The following is a 21964-nucleotide window of genomic DNA, read 5'->3' on the forward strand; positions in this document are numbered from 1 at the left end:
TTTCCGATAAGTTTTATTCTGTGCAAAATTTTGATAGGACTGATATTTCGTGAGATAAATGAGTTTTAAAATTTATATAACAATGCCATCTAAGGCACTGTAATGAAATAAAAAACAAATGGCTTCATCTATAAGGGGCCTTGGACAACAACAAATGAAAGCTATTAAACATAGCCTACAGAGCATATTTCTGTGTTTATATGAAGTAATATCGAGTAAAGGATATACAAGACTTTTAAAATAACAAAACAATATATTTTCACCGCCGCCTCAGATTGTAGCATTGTTTTTCCTGCAGTAACTCCTATGTGCAAAATATAAAATTTTTGAGTAGGAAGAAAAAACACATTTATTCATTCCATGGCAATGGTACACAGGAGATCGTGAATTCTTACATTTTCGAAAGAAAGAAATATAATTACATATCACTATATATGCTGTATCACTATTTAAGTTATTTGAAGGGTTCCGAACCATAGTGGGTCAAGCGCCATTTACTGAAGACTTAGAAAACAAGGGTTAAAATGAAGTTATTACCATAATTCAATGGAAACATATAGCAAGTAATATAAAGTATGCACAATAAATCTAAATGATATCAATCTTCATTAAACTATGGTTGCATGTAATAACAATTAAGAAACATGTTAAAGGAATTGTCATTGCATCAAATGAGTGGTCTCTGGACCAAAATGATTGCATTTTAATTATTTAAATACAATTTAAATTAAGTAACATATTAAACGATTTATCCTTCTATCAAACACGAATGTTCCCTGGATCAGATGTCTTATTTTAATTATGTAATTACTTTATATTTATTTCTAACGAGTGCAGCGGAGCACACGGGTACGGATAGTTATTCAATAAAGCTTCATTTGGTACATAATTATCTTTCTGTAGACTACATAATACAATTTTTATTTCATTAAATGTTTAAGAAAAGGATCTATTCAATACACAATGCACGTATAGTGCTTATTCACAATGAAAATGTATTGAAGCTGATTGCATGTATGCTTGCATCATTCTGTAATGTGAAAAACAAAAGAATCGTGACTACAAACTACAAGATCGTATGTGATGCTGAAAATCGACAAAAATTTCCCGATGTGCATTGAATTAGAAATGTGCATGATTTGTGTGACCCTTTATTCATTTGTTATTTCACGTATTTACGTTTGTGTATATTATATAGTGTTAAAGCGTATACTTTCAGGTAAGAAGAAATATTAGCTGTGGTCAACATTGTTTACTCTAGATTCTACATCCAATCTTCAGATCTTCATTTTGAGTTTCAAAATAGTGAAATATATTATATACCCAATATTTTTAGTTCACCTGAGAATTTAATGATGAAATATTCACGACTTTTATTTTCGCTTTAATTTTGTTTTGGCATGTTGAATTTTCATTGTTATGTCCCGTCGGCAGATTGCTGAATGCAGATGACGTCCGGAAACCACGTGATATGACAAGAAATCACGTGTCTTCTACAGAATTCTCCGGCCGATTTCATGATGGTGGTCAGTTATACAGGTAACACAGATTGTAGGATCCTCGATTCATGCTCCAAAACTTATTATAACATTTATTATATTGATTACATATTTCCATGTGTATATACTCTATATTGCTCTTTACTAATCAACATTTGAATAACTAGTCTGAACTGTAAAATATGGACACTCATTCCTTTATATGTTATCACTGAACCCAATACTCCCTGAATTATAATACAATTTCACTGAAGAATTTGTTCATATTCACGTCTAATGACCCATGCTTTAGGAAGGAGTTCTATAGGACATTTTGAACATAAAATGTCATATGAACATGGATTCGATTATCACCCGTTAAGGAGTGGCAACTGATTGAATCATACGAAAGTAGCATTGATTTTGAGCAGAACTAAAAGTTATTCACTTACGGGGACCGGGACCCTATAATATGTTCAAAATTTCCATTTTTGTTTTTTTTTTTTTTATTATTGATTTATATTCTTTGAAAAATCCTCTTTCCAACAGTATATCATTTATGCACATTATTATTATGGAAATATATTTTTAAAAAATTATCTACGATGAGGAATATGCAGCTGAGGTGTTCTGGTAACTTTGGCAGCCATTTTCCATAAGTTTGTATTTCTCTCTCTATAAGTGTACCATATCTCAGTTTCTAGTGGTTACATTTATTTCAAATTTTCTGTATGTATTTAGTTGGTATTGTGGCATAAATTCACACAGGTTGAAAAATAGTAGCAACAAATGAGGTAAAAATTTACATCTTCAGAAAAAAATTCATAAATTTATTAAATATTGTTATTTTTGAAAACCCTTCCATCAGATTACTTATAAGAGTGTTAGAAATAACCTGTAAAAGTTTCATTGTTCTATTCCCAACAGTTTTAGAGAAAAGTACAGTAAATGTCACTAATTTGACATGTGTTAAGGTAGGAGATTCACAGTCCGCTTAAAATACACTTAACTTACTTACTTTCTTACTGGCTTTCAAGGAACCCGGAGGTTCATTGCCGCCCTCACATAAGCCCACCATTGGTCCCTATCCTGAGCAAGATTAATCCAGTCTCTATCATCATATCTCACCTCCCTCAAATCCATTTTAACATTATCTTCCCATCTACGTCTCGGCCTCCCTAAAGGTCTTTTTCCCTCCGGCCTCCCAACTAACACTCTATATGCATTTCTGGATTCACCCATACGTGCTACATGCCCTGCCCATCTCAAACGTCTAGATTTAATGTTCCTAATTATGTCAGGTGAGGAATACAATGCGTGCAGTTCTGTGTTGTGTAACTTTCTCCATTCTCCTGTAACTTCATCCTTTTCAGCCCCAAATATATTCCTAAGCACCTTATTCTCAAACACTCTTAACTTATGTTCCTCTCTCAAAGTGAGAGTCCAAGTTTCACAACCATACAGGACAACCGGTAATATAACTGTTTTATAAATTCTAACTTTCAGATTTTTTGACAGCAGACTGGATGATAAAAGTTTCTCAACTGAATAATAACACGCATTTCCCATATTTATTCTGTGTTTAATTTCTTCCCGAGTATCATTTATATTTGTTACTGTTGCTCCCAGATATTTGAATTTCTCCACTTCTTCAAAAGATAAATTTCCAATTCTTATATTTCCATTTCGTACAATATTCTCGTCACGAGTCATAATCATATACTTTGTCTTTTTGGGATTTACTTCCAAACCTATCGCTTTACTTGCTTCAAGTAACCCCTTCAAATACACAGAAATATTAATTCAAAATACTGTATTAATCATAAAATAAGCGTGCCTCATATTGAAAGCAGATTTTCAAATATCTCCTCCTTCCACTTCAATGCAGTTGGCCACACTGATGTGAATGAATACTTGGCTCGACTGTCCTTGATGAGAGCAGCTGATAATCACCAGATCTATCTTCCTCTTCTCCCGCGTACTTCCGTCACAGTGCAACCCTCCATTTAGTTTATGTTTGTATTATGATGCAAGAAACTTTAAAGCCTGATTTGCAATATGACGTTTAGATTTTTACGAGTAAATGATAATCAGACCCATGTTCATATGACATTTTATGCTCAAAATGGCCTAGAACTGATTCTTAAAGCGTCGTTTATTAGTCATGAATCACCCTGTATAATTCAGGTAAATGTAACAATATATTGTACATACTTTGTAAAATTACTATTTCACTTACATTCTTAATTAATAATAAACATAAGTAGAAATTCAATTAAATTGAATTAAATTACGTAGGTCTTTCTCGCAATTTCTACATTTACTCTTGTGAAATACATACATAACCTAAATTCTTAAAACTATCTTATAATGGTTTCAGCTATGCTGAGCATCTTACAAGCAAACGTTCTGATGGGGGCAGATAAAAAAGTTAAATTCTTTCCTTCCACAATGTTAATAATGTCAAAAGAAGTGCTTATACAAATTTTGGCCACTCGACCGCAATTACGAAGGCCGTAAAAAAATTAATTCGCCAGGGGCCGTTAACAGAAAAAAAAACACAATTTCATTGGACAAATTTATTAGAACGGACACAGCTTGTTGAGCTATTTTTCAACATATTTTTCACCGGAATTGAGACATTTCTCATATCATGGGATCGACAGAGAGAGATGCAGACGCAGTCAAACGCTGGTTCCAGACTGAGGCGGCTGACTTCTACGACACAAAAATTGATCCCATGGTATGACAAATGTCTCAATTCCAGTGGGGATATGTTGACAAATAGTGCAAAAATTGCTATATCTGTTTCAATAAATATTTCCATGAAATTGAGCTTTTGTCTATAAACGGCCCCAGGGAAAATCACTTTCTGGACGGTCTCGTAATTGCGGTCTAGTGGCCAAAATTTGTATAAGCAGTTCTTTTGATATTATTAACATGGTGAAAGAAAAAAAAATTGACTTTTTTATCTGCCCCCATCAGAACGTTTGCTTGTTAGAAAAACCAAAAAAATTCTTGGTTGTAAACAACTAGCCTGACAGCTTTTCAGTATTATTTGTCTCTCTCTCTCTCTCTTTTTCTCTTTTTTTTTTCATCAACAGTCATCCTACAATTTTATTTTATTTTTCAGTTGCTACAGTAGTAATACTTAAAATTAAGAAAAAGAATTTTAATACTTTAGTGAAGCACTCTAGACAGTCATGGAAAAAGCTCTTCATTCATAATATATATTAATAATTTTAAATATTAATTTTCAGAATCAAATATTATCTTTTGCACAACTACAGGCTGATAATCTGCAGTGTCGAGGTATCCAAGCATGCTAACTTCTTGGCATGTGGCATAGGTATTTCTATGAACTTACCAAGTGAACTTTACATTTGCATGTTGATAAAGGAATGAAATGTGTGGAATGATAACAATAGAGGAATAAATAGTAGACCTGCTAACCTTTCAAGGAATAAACATCGACATTTAGTTCTTATCTGTAAGTGCACATTGACGTAATGATTCTTATGTCCTTTAAAGGCTAAATTGAGATAACAGTACAGTAAAACCCCGTTTTAACGTTCCCGTTTTTTAAGGAATAACCTGTTTAGTCTCAGCCAAATTACCATAAGAATAATGTAATTAATTCCCAGTTTTAAGGAAATGCTGCTTAAGGAAAATTCCGCTTTCAAAGAATATTTTTCAAATAGATTTTGTGATAATGAAGCCTGAAATATTGACTTGACTTTCAATAATCAATAGCACTGGCATATCATTCTTTATGGTCTTGCTTTGCGTTATTTACATAGAGTGGTTCCTTTGCTTGCTTTGTTCTCGTGATCTCGTGTAGATCTTATTTCTAAGTTTTTTGTTAGTTTATGCATCGTTACAAATGAGAGAAATTAATTATCGAACGGAAAGTGAAAATAATAAATGATGTCGACGCTAATCCTCAAATAACAATATAGCATGTGGCAAAAAAAAAGCATGGTTTACCAACTATTTCATTATGGGGAATAATGAAGAAAAAAGAAATTTTCAATGCTGAGTTCCAATGTGGTTCGGGTTCAACCAAATGGAAAAACATTCGTGTCTCACCATTTGAAGCGTTAGAAAATATTATAAAGAAATTTATTGTAAATAATAATCATAGGTGTAATTAAATGAGAATAATGTTTGATACATAACACACATGTTAGTAGTAGTTATCTTGGCCTTTCCTTCCCATTTTATATACTCTCTCCTTTTTAAGAAAAACGTCTATTTAAGGAAAAAAAGAAAAAATTAATCCCACAAAGATTCGTTAAAAAGGGGTTGTACTGTAATATTATTTTATAGTTCTCACTGAGTATTTGTCGCAACTGCATAGGCTGTAAGAAACTCTGATTATTACTTTTATGGTAAGTTTACAAATAGAGATAAGTATGCAAATTTAACAACTGGCTTGAAATTTATCTTTTAGAGAAATAATTTAATGTGGATGAGATAATATGAGCCGTTCAGAGCAAAAGTGATGTAAGTCAAAATTGGGTAATGAGGGTTTAAAGTAAAAATTCTGTGAAATACAGCGCAAGGTAGCAATTAATATGTCCTTATTGCTATCCACTGACTACTAATAGTTTAAATAAATTGAATTGCGCTGTATTTTACAGAATGTTTACTTTAACCCTCATTACCCATTTTCGACTTACACCACTTCTGCTCTGAACGGCTCATATATAATGTATTTCTTTAACTCGCCTTAGAATACAAGGAAATAAAGAAGGAAACAAAGACACAGAAAGTGAAAGAAATAAATAGCGAATGAAGGAATTATGATGCAGTGAATTTAATTAATATGGTTTCCTATAACACATGTGTTATAAAATATAATTGTTTAGCCAAGTGGTTCCCAAACTTCTTTCGACTGGAAGAAAGATTCATGGATCCTTAAATTAAATTAAATTCAAATAATTTAATTGCTAGATTAATATAGATATAAATTTAATATGCCTTCATATTTATATTCTGTACGTATTTAACACAGTGTGTCTACAACTACATTAATTAGGTACCACGCATAGACATGAGTTCATAAACATGCAGTAGTATTTAGAAAGTGATGTATTTTTTTCAGTAATTACATGCATAATTATAAAAAAAATACCTTCAAATTGCTAATGGGAAGAATAGTGTTGTTTCCTCGTCTCACAAATTTCTTTCAAGGTGGGGGAAATGGAAGAAAGTTAAATTCTCATATCTGATGTGGCATCCAGGCGATGACAGAATTTTGATTTTGTTGCTGCATATCGTGAAAATTTTGTTGGAAATGGAAGGAGTTTCGCCACTGCACATTTAGAAATTTCCGAATATTCCTGAAGTAGACTACACCAGAATTCGGTGACAGGAAGTTCGCTAAAGCTCTGTTTCATCGTATTTTTGTTTCTTGGTTGATTCATCCATTTTTAAATTATCAGCACTGGCGTTGATACATGACAAGGTGATCGACTGATTTCTGAATTTGTAGAACTGTCATTTTTATTAGCCACCGATCCATTGAGAAGACACTGTAATATATGAAAATTAAAATTATTCGTAATATTAAATTAATATTATTTTGTTCGGAATCAAAGACACATGGTTATTAACACATAATTTTAACACGAACACCTCACATAAGCCTGGTACTAAATGAATAAAAACTGACTTCTCAATAAAAGTAGCAGAAGCAGAATGTGTGCACAACAATGGACGAAATTCGTTTCTTTTCAAAAATACGTGTCAAAATTTATTACTGATTAAATAACATTGTCAATTAAATTTATTTTACAATTAAGGCATTAAGTCTCCGAGCACACACACGGACCGGAGAACGCGAATTCGATTATGCGCAATGTTAAAAACATACAGAGGTGAGCCTGCCTGGAGAGAAATAAAAAATAGGTTGCAGCCGCCAAATTACTCTTCAAGGAACGACCACTCATATAAATTGAGGGAAAGAAGACAGAGGACGGACACTGGAAAGTTTTCTTTTCTCAATCGAACTATCAAGGACTGGAATGCTTTACCTGCAGACTTACTAAAGGCTTTACCAATAACCAAAAATGTATTTCAAAATAGGCTTAAGGACTTTACTAATAGACGGTAGTATATTATGCACACTACCGGTACTTAAAGGGTGTAATTGATATCTTGTTATTTGAAGTGTTCTATCAGTGAGGAAGTGTGTTGTGTCAGTGAAGTGTGTAGTGTCAGTGAAGTCTATTGTGTAAGTGAAGTGTGTTGGTGTCAGTGAAGTGGCTGTGCAAAGTATTCGAACAGTGAAATGGTTAGAAGTGTTAGTGAAATCAGGTAGAATCAGTGCAGTGAGTGAGTTGACAGCGAAATAAGTGTACTGCCGAAAGGTACCTATGCAGGTATGAACTTGTCACACTCGTGGATCTTAGTTCGAGCTTAGGGTTAAGATGCAAATTAGATTTACTTTAAATGTTATTTTAAGTGACCAGGCTTCATTTTAATTTAGGATGCTCCTTGTTATTATTATTATTTTATTATTATTATTATTATTATTATTATTATTATTATTATTATTATTAATTATTGTTTTTTATTAGTTGTGTTTATTATTAATTGTCATTATTGAGTGAAATTAGTTACCACTGCCACCGGGTATATACCCATTTGCAGTGTGAATAAATACATACATTATATTTACAAAAACTTATTCTTATACTGTTGGTCTCGAGGGAAAAAACTGCAAACATTCACACACCCCAAGCAGATGAGAACTAACTAATAACTTGTCACCCTCGCCAAGCAAACAAAAAATTTCAATAGAATTGACTACCTTAACTGAAAAAAGAAAGCTGTATATTTTACAGCAGTTTGAAAGCCTGCTCATGCAAGGGTGAGATCTGGTCATCTATCCTTGCCAATATACTAACTTTCACAAATACAGTTGCGTACAGTACTGTACAATTGCATCGAGAAAAATCGTAGTAGAGAGAAATTTTAAACGAAATTATCTTCCCTCAATGGGGGTAACCATAAAGATCTAGAATAAAAGCACTACGGAATAATTTAGAAAGACAGGAATTGTGTAGTAAAAAATCCAGAGAAATGCAAACCCAATAATATCATCAATGGCCAAAATATAAATGGTAATGTAATATTTGGATTGAATCCTTAAGAATATTCAACAAAAGTTTTTGAATCTCAAAAAATTGGAAACCGAGTGCTTTTAAAATATTACATGTGAATTTAGGAAGTGTGCCACGTGCACGAAATAAAAGACCAGAAACACTCCACTGACTAGTGGGAATGTTATATTTCTCACTTAGATAAGAGATGCAGGACTCATAAATGGATTTCTTCTCCTCATCAACGTGTTGTGCCTGTAGGGCATCCCTCTCAAACCGGATTGTAGGATCAAGAACTAATCCCTTAGATTGAGTCCTGTGGATGGCTACAATATCTGCTGTTCTGTTCGAATCTAAGGATGAAACGCAGTGGACCTCCTCGTATACTTCCCATCCACGACGCTTGAGGACATCAGCAATACCGGTCCTGGCCTTATGGTGTCGATTGTAGCGCAGCAGCTCCGTTTTTCGACAGAATCCCAACACGTGACCAAGAGTTTCCGTCTCGTTGCAGCCGGGATGGCGACAACGGGTTGTGTTGAAACTTCTGCCGGGCACAGATCGAACCGCAGATAAATTGCTGGACATTTTAATTGCATTAATGTATTCTGAAATTGATAAATTTGCCGCCTTTGATGACATCCAGGAATTTGCCTTGGGGCACTCAGAATACAGGATAACACGTTTGCCCTTATGAGGTAATTTACACCATGATTCAAAACTTCTGTTCTGCAAGATCTCCCTCAATTTAGTGTTGGGAGCAATAGAAGACTTATTGATGTTTAGTCTACGTAGACTCAGTTGCTGTTCAAGGTGCAGGTTCCTTACAAAGTTAAGATGCATATCATTAATACGGTGAAGACGATTACAGATGTTGTAATGTTGAATGCTGGCCTCCCTCTCTGCACAAAGAATTCCCAAACCTCGGACTTTTTTACTTGCGTATGTTATTTATTTCAAAATATATATTACCAACCACGGATTCCCTGATAAGTGTTGGCGGATCCCCAGGGATCCGTGGAGTACACTTTGGGAACCACTGGTCTAGCCGAAAGCATAAAATTAAATTGAAACAGAACTCATATAATTCAGCATTTTTGTCAGATGTATGTATGATGCATTTCGCTCCCTTGGCTATATGGATAGTGTATGTGCTTTCCAAACCAAGCAATCTGTGGTTCTATTCCTGGCATGGGCAATAGAAGAGATTTATATTCTGTCCTTGGACGTGGTGTGTTGGTAATAAAAATATACTCTCCCCTACATCGCATTAGATTGTAAACGGGTAATACAAGGAGGCTGTGAAACTGACTAAAATAGAAAGAATGAATGACACAAATGTCAGTGCATAAAGCTTTATAATTCGTTCTCATCGAAAACTGTGGTTATAACAAATATCTCATTTCAGTAATTGAGGACGTCACCCGAATAAGGGCGTATACAGCAAAATGCAGTTCTGATATAAACTAATTTCAATGTTAGTAAGTTTTCAGGTTCATCATACTTGTGTCTAAAAAGTTTTTCATTACTTTTAAATAGTTTCGAGGATATTTAAAACAAAATTATTGAAACATAACAGCAAATAGTATGTTCTGCTATTAGTAAATAAATATAATATGGAACTCTGTATACGCCCTTTTTCCGGCGACATTATGTTTTAATACTGTTTTTAATTATTCTGATGTTCTAGGTGTCTAACTTCACATGAAAATTAATTATGTATGAGAACATCTCGTACTTTATTAATAATTTTGTCGTAAAAAGTAAAATAAAATAAATTCAACAAAATAAATTATACATTTACTATAACATATTGAATAAAAAATCTTGAATGATTACACAAGTAGGCCTACAAAATAACATTAGGCCTACATTTTCAGTTTATGGTTTTCTTCTTCTTATATGTCTTTTTTCTTCTTTGTTCATCATCTCTTGTTGCTAGAGTCATCTTCGCCATTGTGTGATGATGTCCCGGCTTTATTCAGAATTGAGTTCAGTCAAATTTGGACATCTTCATTAAAAACTGTAACAGTTCTCTTAAGTTCTTTGCCTTGGAGGGTTCCAAAGGCACTGGATTCATTTGTGTTGGACTCAAAAGTTTCAGCTGCGACACTTCCATTGCCGTCTTCCAAATGTTGAAGGGAACAAATGATGCCGTGTATGAGATTCAAGCTAAAAATACCCCTGATATACTGTATTGCAGTTGTTTATACATTTGTATCATGTTTGTATAAGGCGATTTAAGTGTGTACCCCTTTTATCATTCGGGATGTCACTGAAACCAGTTTATTCTGAGTTGTTAATTTTTTCTCTGAAATTTACAATGGACTCAATAGAAAGTTTCGACACATTACTTTTTTATCCCCATTATAGAAAACACTATATTTCCACAAATTATCCCTATTCTTGAATGATTGATGTCTCTTAGTTTTTAGATTCACTCTTTCAAGACAAGAAGCAATAAAATGATATTCTTCTAATTTCGAATCCATGTCCCAAAAGCATTTGAAAATAGAGAGTTGATCGTCCTTTGAAATTTCATGTGTACACATTTTCATACATCTTCTTACCGGTATAAATGACTTCTTTTCCATTTCCTGGCCTGTACAAGTTGTGTATGATTTGCCACTGTTTCTATTTATTTTCCCCACATTTTCGGTCATGATTCACTGCTGCAACTGATAACCTGAAGTAGGCCTAAAGATTGAATACTAGCCTACTACAGTACTGCTTGCAACAGCATGTGACTGCAGCTGTAGTAGGCACGTTCACTTGTTCAACGTAAAAACGTGACATTGTGTCCTGTGTTACGTATTGAAGCTAGACTTACGAAAATTTGCTACAGTGTACTACATGCATTCAACTATCTAATTCCTTGATCGTCGGAAAACGGGTGTATAAGCATATACGCCGTTATTCGGGTGATGTCCTCAATTATTCTTCTGCAAGTTAAGTTATTTCTCACTTTGAGAAGCATATTCATTTGAACTAGGCTTTTGTAGGTCCACCAAGTTTTGGTAAAATTGGGATAATATGATTATTGTGCAAAATTCCATTCACTGAAAATCTATATGTGGGGCTAAATATATCACTAATGCCATGTACATTAACATCAAATTTATACGCAGAATTTTGAACAAAGCAATTCTCATCTTATTTTAAGAATTACATGCTACTAATGTCTTAATAATTTTAAGTGACTTGGTTAAAAGTGGATGTGAAAGACATATATATTCTTTCTTCTTCTTCTACTTCTTTTTCTTCTTCTTCTTCTTCTTCTTCTTCTTCTTCTTCTTCTTCATTTTCCTGTCATGTATTAGGTCTTGTGGCCTGATGATCTTTCCCCTAAGGGTCGATAATTTTTTATTATTCTTGTAGGTGGCTTTCTGTGTACATGAGATTTCCATTTCTGTCTATAATTTTTAATTTTCTTTAAAATAGGATCAATTTTCCTTTCAAAATATCTGTATTTTTTCGTTGTCTAGTTTAAGTGTAATCCTCAGTTCTTCTTAAAAATTTAATTTCAGTGACAGTGATTCGATGTTCATCACATTTACGTATGGTCCAAGCTTCACTTCCCAACATGAGAACAGGTCTTGCCCTTGTTTAATAGGCTTTAATTCGTATGTGTGTTTGGTCAAGAGAAGGTTTGAAAATGTTGTTGTTTGCCAATGCTCAAGATTCTTGAATTTACTCCATTTTCTTGCAAGCGTCCCATTATTATGTTGTAAGTTGAATTGTCAGCCTCTATCTCGTTAATTGCTGCATAATTAAAATCATTCAATTTTGTGTGAATATATTTTTCTAGTTCTTAGCATATATGATAACCTAAATTTTTAAAACATGAGACCTGTTCTACAGGTTTATTATAAAGGCATATATTTTGCTCTGACATGATTTTTTAGTCTTATCAACTGAAATTGTCATCCCATATTCCTCAGAAATGAGTTGAAATACAGAATGTTGGAGGCCAGAAGAAATACTGAAATCAGAAGTAAACACTGAAATACTGAAACAATTGTCTTTAGAGACAATTAATATTAGGTACCCTCCACAAAACTGGCTTCATTTATACACCGACGGATCCTTGATCTCCAGAGAACAAGGTGCTGGTGCAGGTGTTACGTGCTGTCTCGTCTCACTTTATAGATCTCTTGGATATGGAACAACAAGTTTTGATGGTGAAATCATTGCAATAAGTAAAAGTCTCAGGAATCTTCTATGCCACATCAATAAATTTAGGAATGCAGTTATACTGTCAGACTCTAAAGCAGCTATTCTATCAATCGTCTCTAAACACACACCTTCATCTCAAACAGCAGAAATAACTAAAATGCTCTCTCAATTAATATCACTCAATAAAAGAATTGTATTCCAATGGATACCATCCCATTGTGGAATCCTGGGAAACGAGAATGCGGATGCTTTAGCAAAGAAGGGCAGCACTGCTACTTACAGACCCGTTACTAAATCTATGTATTACTCTGCGAAGAGATTTATTAAATCTACATACTTAGACTTCAACAAACAAAATTTGATAACACAATCAAGGGAAAAAGTGGAACTCTCTGCATCATAATCCACAGTTAATTCCCGATTTACCACGAAAATCGTCTGTAGCTGCATTTAGATTGGCAACAGGCCATGATTGTTTGGCCAAACATCTGCATAGAATTGGAATATATCAGTCCCCTAACTGCCCATGTGCAACTGAAACCAAGAAATGGATTCGAAACACCTCAAAATCTGTGCTTCAGTGGCTGACCATGATAATATCTTTGAAAAATATTGGAGTGCAAGAGGTCAAATGACTTTATTGTCAAACGCCTGGCATTAGAAAACATACAACAACTTGGTCCACATGTCATGCCAAATTGCTTAAGGAGAGAACATTACAAGTAGAAGAGGTACCGCTTGCAGTATGAGCCAGAACATGGTTCCAGCATGACAGAGCTCCTGCATATCTCAGCCTTGTGGCACAGCAACAGCTGACGGCAACATTTGGTGACGGATTGGTTATCTGATCCCATGGGGAGCAGCATCACCAATCTTAATCCACTTGACTTCTTGTGGGGACATCTGAAGATCTTAGTATATGCCACACCTATAGACTATGTTGATGATCTTCTTTCATGGATTGTCGGCACCTGTAACACCATACATACTACATCTGACATATTTTAACAGGTGCAATAGTCAATGCTTCGACGATGTCAGTATTCTTTGCAAGAAAGAGACTCAGTTCGAAGCTCTTCTATAGGCCTAATGCACAAGTTATCAAGCGTCATTGACTGTTGTTTTTCATTGAAAGCTTAGTCATCAAAGAGTCAAGCCACTGGCCCTTGAATGAATGATTGCCTACCAGCCACAACGATGAAACGAGTGTAGCACCATACTGGTGCGAGATTGGACACCCATTGCTTAATGAAAAATGCTTGGTTTAATACCCTGTGTCTACTATATTCTTCTGAATCACCCATTGTCAGTGAGGGAAGTGGAAAAAAACCAGAGGCGGTATGCTACCCCAAGATTTTCCCCTGGCATACCCCGATTTAAAAAAGGCATGTCCACACCTGTGGAGTAACGGTCAGCGCATCTGGCTGCGAAACCAGGTGGCCCGGGTTTGAATCCCGGTCGGGGCAAGTTATCTGGTTGAGGTTTTTTCTGGGGTTTTCCCTCAACCCAATACGAGCAAATGCTGGGTAACTTTCGGTGTTGGACCCCGGATTCATTTCACCGGCATTATCACCTTCATATCATTCAGACGCTAAATAACCTAGATGTTGATACAGCGTCGTAAAATAACCCAATAAAATAAAAAAAATATAAAAAAAAAGGCATACCCACCTCCCTTACAACACACACATACATGAAGTCTACAATAAATTGTTTTCTGCATTCAGTAACGCGAATCTTTGAAGTTAACAAATTAAATTTCTTAATAAAATAATTTCAAATTACTTCAGTTATTTACGAGATTATTTTGCAATGTCCATTGAGACTTATCATTTAAAGTAATGTTAAAGCTTCGAAGTTCTTTATTTAATTATTAATAAAAAGTACAACAACAACAACAACAAAAATGACACAGTCACTAACTTGGCAACAATGACCACCACAAGCTACAGACCACAGCCTTCTATATTTGAAATACTACCATTGTAAGCATTCCAGGGGTTGACTTATCAAATAAACGTGTCTAAAAGACGTTGAATACAGTTCCAGAAGGCTATGGTTAAGATTTACGAAGCAGACAGGTAGTACTCTTTGCTGTGAAGAAATATATAAACAAATTTTTGTGGATCACATTTTTTCAGTGACAGTGTGTCGTTTTTCACTAATGGTATGTTTTCTGGCCATAGAAACCAGTGGCGGTACTCCATATCGGCACGTACTGTCACACTTCCCTCACTGCCCATTGTTATTCCCAATCATATTAGAATATTTTATAAACATTACTTGTCAGAAAAAATTTTACTTCATCAACATATTTCCTGAGAAATTTTAATGTTGTTTAGTCAACTGTCCAAAGGCAGGTTTGAACCTCATAAGGCAACACTTCTGAGGTAACTAAGCCAGGAAATAATGGGGTAGTTTCCAGTTTCTTTCTCCCTCTATTGCATGCATCACTGACTAGTAATATATTACACTAGTCAGACTTCAGATGCATACAAACGATTGTTCTTTCTCTGAAACATGTTGTGCGCCGGTCTCCGCTGAGTGCCCTCTGCTGAATGCTGTAGTCGCTGGTTTTGAGAGGGGAAACGGGAGTGACAAGACAAGATAGGCCGACGTGTGTGTGTGTGTGTGTGGGGATGATGTTGCGATGCTGAAGGGAAAAACTCTGCTTACAGATACAGATATTTGTTTCAATAATTAGTTCCTCTACTCGGTCTTGGGCAAGGGAAACGGGAGTGTCGTTAAGAAATCTCTAATATTGAAATATATGTTCCTGTGCCTCTGATTGAGACTAGTTGGAGAGCTGACGGAGCTAGGACGGGAGATATAAGAAGTTAGGGGTAACGGGAGTATCTGGAAAGAGGTGAATCTAAACTTACTCGGAAAAAGGGGCGACTAGGGCGAGTTAGAGGGAGTTTCGAACTAAGGACCTTCACCTATCGAGCTCGCAAACATGGCCCGCGACTCCGACCGATGAAGAGATGGGATGCAATTATCGAGCTCACTAAACATGGCCCAGCGACTCCGACCACTGCAGGAGGTTTGAAGGAAGGACTAGGGTTGAGCAAGCCGGGGTGAATGTGGGAAGAGAAGGTGAGAGAGTGAAGCACTTAGAGGAGTAGAGAAGTAGTTAGTTTGAAGATGAAAGGCCCACTGCATGGATAAATATATAATAGGATGCGAAACTTAATGAGTTTCCCGTAACATATAATAGAGGCGTTGATCTTGCTGCCATCTATTTCTGGGAGGGGCGTTATTACATCTAGCAGCGCACCAAGTAGTGAAAAGAGTAATTACTCCATGCATTTAGCAGCGCACTTGGTGACGAAAATGTTAAACTGTGCAGAAAGTATTCCCGTATTCCCTCCCACCCTCATCGATATTCAAAACTAACCCAATTTGGTAAAACGTTTACGGTTTTATTCCTCACAGCATATTCTACTGAAAATTCTTACCGGAGCCGACAGGAAGATAAAAGAGACGATGTGTTTTACACTACCCGATTAAAATATAACCAGACAGAGACAAAAAATAAAGCAAAAGGTTAGATAATTGGGATTGTATTCTTTGGGTATGGAAAAGTCTGCAAGAACTACTTAGTTCAATTTATTATATTACTTTACAATACATTCAACAACACTATTTTTACAACGTCCATAAACATCACTGTTTAACATACACTGCTTATACACACACGTATCACTTTATGTCCACTTAATAGCAAGTTTCAGTCCGCCATCTTCATCTTCGACTCTCCCTTACAGCAATATCTCGAACGGATAAATAGAGAACTCTCGGTAATGTACCCAACACGTAGTTCTAATACACCACCTACGACGTTGGGCGCTGATCACCTTATTTCAAACCCCCAAATCCAGATGGTGCTGACCGCAGTTTCGCATCCTATTATATATTTATCCATGCCCACTGGCTGTAGCACGTTCGAAACGGGCTTATAAAGGCTGGCTCCCCCACCCATCACGTGATTAGTGACGTTACATTGGTGCGGACCAATGGGGAGAAGGCAATTCCCCCAATTAACGATCCGTGTCTCGCCTGAATGCCCTCTACACTGGCTGCATCGGCAGGGTGGGTGATGCAATGTTGACGAGGCAAAGTAGCCGGTCATTGGGAGTAAAGTCTTTCTACTATCTGGGTGACCAAACCGTTCTCCCCTTACTTAACAAGGGTGGCGAGGCGGGGGTAGAAGGCAGGAGGAGATGACCGTCTTGCTCCCTAAGATTTGCCATGTGGCGGGTGAAACTAAAGAGAATAAAGAAAAAGTCGAGGCAGGCTCGCAAGGAGCATAATGAAGGAATCACAACAAACATATTGTTCAAGTGAGATCTACTGACTCATGTAAGGGAAAAATTTTCATCTGTGTCTCTACGAGTGAACTGCTAACGTTAGTTTTAAATAAGAATATTTTTGTGTCGCGAGGACTTATTATTTTAGTGTAATTCCTTAGATAATATATTTTGATTTCTGTTGCAGACCATGCAGAACAGAAATAGCTGAGATGGAGACAGTTCTGTGATGGTGGCACATTTGGCTACCAATAAATTGAGACTCTCAAGCACGTAGTTACAAAATCTATATTCATTTGTATAGAAAGTCTACTAGAAAATGAAGCTATAATTGTGTTTGTATAAAACATTTTTCTTGACTGAAAAGTACAAACATATGAAAGAATAAGTGGAGTTCAACACGACTGTGAAAGTTAGTTTTCGTCGGTTTCTTGGTGAACGCTTTAAACACGCATTTGTGAATAAACATGAAGACATCAAACTTTGTCATAATTTGTTATGATTTCCGAAGTGTGAATGAACAGTTGTTTGTTTATTTTTGTGTTACTTTTGTGCAGCGCAACTGTATTCGTCACAGACAAAATGAGCCTTGCCTGGTTCCTTAAGCCAATTAGCTTTAGTCAACTACGATCAAGAATGCATATTAACAAGGATCTATATTTAAAATTTATGTATAAAATAACGAGACATTTTATGGGATCCCGAAAGTGCTCAAGAAATCAAAATGGTGCTACCCACGATATACACAAAATTTAAATTAAATTAAAATAAATTAAATTAAATTAAGAAATATTCTATACCAAAAGCCAATGAAAGTAACAGAGACGCCAGAGACATTTATTACACATGAAACTTAAGATAGAATGCTGTATAGGAAAAGAGTGTGTTATATTGTCGTTATTTATTGTTGATGTTCTAATTGTTGATGTTTGGGCTCTCGAGTCATAAATGTAGATCATACGTAGCACTTAATATAATTTTTAAAGGATGCAATGTGGTTCTGATATTTTTTATTGTTATTATTATAACAAAGAAATGTTTAAATATCGGAATAATGCATAACCTTAAATTAGTATATAATGTTATTATCGAATTCATCTCGGTACTCAAAAAAATTAAAACTTACTTCTATTGCTTACTTAATTTTAATTGAAGACATATAAATAATTATTACATGGTGATATAGAACATAATTTTTTGGCTTTTATAATGAAAAGTCGATGAATGAAAAACAAAAGTTAATAAAATCGTAATTATATTTGGCCTTGTATTTCCTGTTATGTGCTAAAAATTCTGAATATAGACAATACTATGACCTTCAAAGCCATTGGAATTTATTTTTTAGTTTCATTGAGCTAAGTATGTCCATATTGGAAATGTTAACTTCAAGTGTCTTTTTTTAACTAACTAAAAATTTATTTAAATTAATAACCTTAAAGTTAACAATGTAGAAATATGAGTTAAATATTTTTTTATCTCAGACGCATATCTAGACTCCTTTATTTTAACAATAGATTAGAAATATATTACATTGAATTAATTTAGGTGCTACAGATTCAAAAAATGAATACCTACATATATGACACGAGACTTTACTCCTTCCCCAACCCTCTTATTGTGATATGGTGCAGAGAGTCAAAGCCTCCTGACTTGAAAGCAAAATGTCAGATTATTTTCATTTTATTCATTAGTTATATTACATATTTTGCACATTACACTACAATGCTACGCAAAAATTGAACTACGTAAGTTGAGATATCAAAAATATGTCATGAAAATAGAGATTAAATGTGGAAACTATGAAATTCAAAAATTTTCTTCAACCAATTTGCTTTTAGCAGACTTGTTATTCTAAAACCTTGACTCATGAGCTACTTTATATAACCAATGAAATTTTCTTAAAAATATATCACGCTTGAAATGGGTTTCAGTATGTACCCTGAGATTTGATTCCATATATGTGCATTTAGTATTTCCTTGATTGAAAAAAAAATATTTTTCACAATGGCGCTTTAGATACTAGTAACTAATAATTTATAACTGGTGAGAGTTGCAATGATATAATTATGTTCTGTAATATATTATATGTTTAATTTGGTAACACAGTTGAATGCAAACTTAAAGTTAAATGTCTTACGGTCACAAAAGACATTTTTTATATAAAATATGTAATAAAAGTCAAGTTTGTTTCTTCCTTGTTTCTACTGTATCTCATTTCGTTCGTCCTTCTATTTGTCTCGTCCCCTCGATATACCGCTACAATAATTGCTCACTTGCACGCATAGCCTACTCATACGCACTCATTCAAACAAGCGTATTGATTAATATTTTCAGTACTGTCACTAAATTGTTCAGATGAAACTTTAAATTCTTCCTTCGAAAGTATCATGTTAAATTTAATTCTCAGATTCACAATTTATTCTCAGTAATATTTTCGTTAGGTGTGTAATATTATCACTGCTATGACTTCATTGTATGCAAAGGAAAACGTTAAAAAATATATTTTAAATGTAACATTGTATGGTTTTTCTGGTTTTTTGCTTTCATTGTCAGAAGACTCTGACATCATGCAATGTTTGCCTTCCATGTTATTTTCGTTGCTGGGCAACCATCCTCTCACATTGTTGTCTTTCAGAGTCTGCAAGAATAATAATACTACTAATAATAAAAAGAGAATTTGATGAAAAAGTGTGCACATACACAATGCCACAGTTGTCAAATTAGTCTTAAATGAAACCAAAATGAACGGTATATTTCTTGTTGGTATCATAATTATATACTTATAAATATAAATTACTAAGAAGATAATATTATTATATCTATGTAAATGATCTCTCTATTGGTTGTTACTTATAAAAAGGTGAAAAACAAAAGCACTCATGTTGATGTAGTCAATAGTCTATTTGAGAGAAAAACAGACATAATGACACATTAGTATTGTATATAACATTATATATCATACGCGTGATTATTTGACGTTATGAAATGATGATATTTATGTATGTAACGACATATATTTTTGGTGAGTATAAGATCCATTGTACAAAGAGTCTTTAGAGAGTTTTATGTGCATTATTTCCCAATTATATTATAGGCCTATTTGAATGAAGTTGAGTTTACTTATTTTATATTTTGCATTTATGTTAATTCTAACCTAATAATCAAAAAAATACTAAAATGAAGATCTTTTCTTTTAAAATAATATCAAGCTTAGGCCCTTTTTTTTACAAATTGTAGTTATATATTAATACATAAAAATTCATTAACATTCACTGACGATGTCGATACTAACTTCAGATTTCAGGTAACACCCATTGACAGCAAACATGTAATTTACAATAATATGTGTGAAAGAGGCTCTCATGCTCCAAGCATGTGGTAAACATAATTTTTATATTGATTGTATAATAGCTATATTGTGTTTGTGGTGATGAACAACATTTTCAGTTTGTTTATTCTCTATTCCTTATGTTGAAAATGTTGAAAGTAAACTGTTGTCTTCTTAGGGGAACACTTATTAATAAAAGAAATAATATGTAAATACAGTTTTAAACTTTTAGTAACTATTGTGCGGTTATTTTAAAATGGTGTTGCAAGAATTCCTAAATCTCTGTGAAAACATGAGACCAAATGCATGAAGAAAGGAAATTTGTAAAAATAAGACAAAAACATTAGATTAATATTAATTATGTGAATTAAACGTTACCTCTAAACCCGAAATAGAATTAAATATTATAGTACACCAAATATTAATTTGTTCGTTTTTTTCTCTAACCGGAACCTATAAACTTTAAAATTAAGCTGTAACTGCAAAAAAAATATTTGCAATAATTTGAAATGCAAGGCTTTCTGCTCCATGAATAGGGGTTTAACTTGTGTACTAATATCAAAATATTAAGCTTAATGACATTCAAATATTAATATAATGATAAACTGTGAACTTCAAATACAGTAGTTGCTTATACATTCCTTTTTCAGTTTATTTCTTCTTTCAGCATGGAAATTCATCATATGGTCATAATTCATAAGGTATGAATAAGTTCAGTAAAGATGAAGTAGACAACATTAATAATGATATTCAGTCTTTTTTTTAAGATATTTTGAAGTATAAAGAGGGGAAATGAAAATAATACAGATGAAATTGCTTTAGAAGAGAAAAATGCTCCAAGGAAACTTACATATTGTAGACGATTGAATGACAACTGTGGAATTTTTTATATCCACAATCATTTTGCCAGCTCAAAATGCAATTTTCCATTAATACCACTCAAGTAAAGATCAATTTACCGAATAATCTTTCTCCTAAGTTTTGTATTTACATATAAAACATTCTTAATAAAGAACGTTATTAGTGAAATTTTAATCAAAGTTTCTCACATATCTCAGTATTCTACACAAAACGACATCAAGTTATACAATGCACTATACTTTGACCAAAACTACTTCCGACTTGACAGTTTACAGAGAAGGGGGAGCAGTGTTGTCATATTGCCCATCTTTCCTGTAAGCGAGCGCGCTGCCGATAGAGTGCAGTAATGAACGCTTGACATGAACACATACATTTTCTAACTGATTTGTTGAACACTAGGCATTAAAATTTGTGTACATTATTATTTTATTAGTATATCATAATTATTATTACATTACTATTATTATTATTATTATTATTATTAGTAGTAGTAGTAGTAGTAGTAGTAGTAGTAGTAGTAGTAGTAGTAGGTAGGGGTAGTACCGGTATTCAATATAATACCGTTGGAAAAGCGTCAAAAGGAGTGTAAACTGTAAAAATACTTATGATTAAAAATCTGCATGGCCTTTTTTTTTTTTTTCAATATCTATAACTGTGCTCTTATTAATTTTAACACAAGCAGCAGTTCTCATTACGACTTGC

The 21964-nt window shown here is 34.1% G+C and overlaps 1 protein-coding gene across 5 annotated transcripts in view; it reads left to right on the forward strand.

Annotated features, from left to right (window-relative positions):
* The window catches only part of Nmdar2 (NMDA receptor 2), an 825403-nt gene extending 804018 nt beyond the window's left edge, over nt 1–21385 (forward strand). For 4 of the 5 annotated variants that reach the window (XM_069831775.1, XM_069831778.1, XM_069831776.1 and 1 more), the window contains 2 exons: nt 1435–1539; nt 17261–21384. In XM_069831775.1, coding sequence (XP_069687876.1) covers nt 1435–1539; nt 17261–17303 — 148 coding nt within the window. In that variant the 3' untranslated portion in view covers nt 17304–21384. Of the gene's footprint in view, nt 1–1434; nt 1540–17260 lie in introns of all 5 variants that reach the window. The other variant, XM_069831779.1, reaches the window with a different exon arrangement.
* The last annotated feature ends 579 nt before the right edge of the window (nt 21386–21964 follow it).

The sequence above is a fragment of the Periplaneta americana genome, chromosome 7 (assembly GCF_040183065.1).
Source record: "Periplaneta americana isolate PAMFEO1 chromosome 7, P.americana_PAMFEO1_priV1, whole genome shotgun sequence".
Taxonomy (NCBI): Eukaryota; Metazoa; Arthropoda; class Insecta; order Blattodea; family Blattidae; genus Periplaneta; species Periplaneta americana.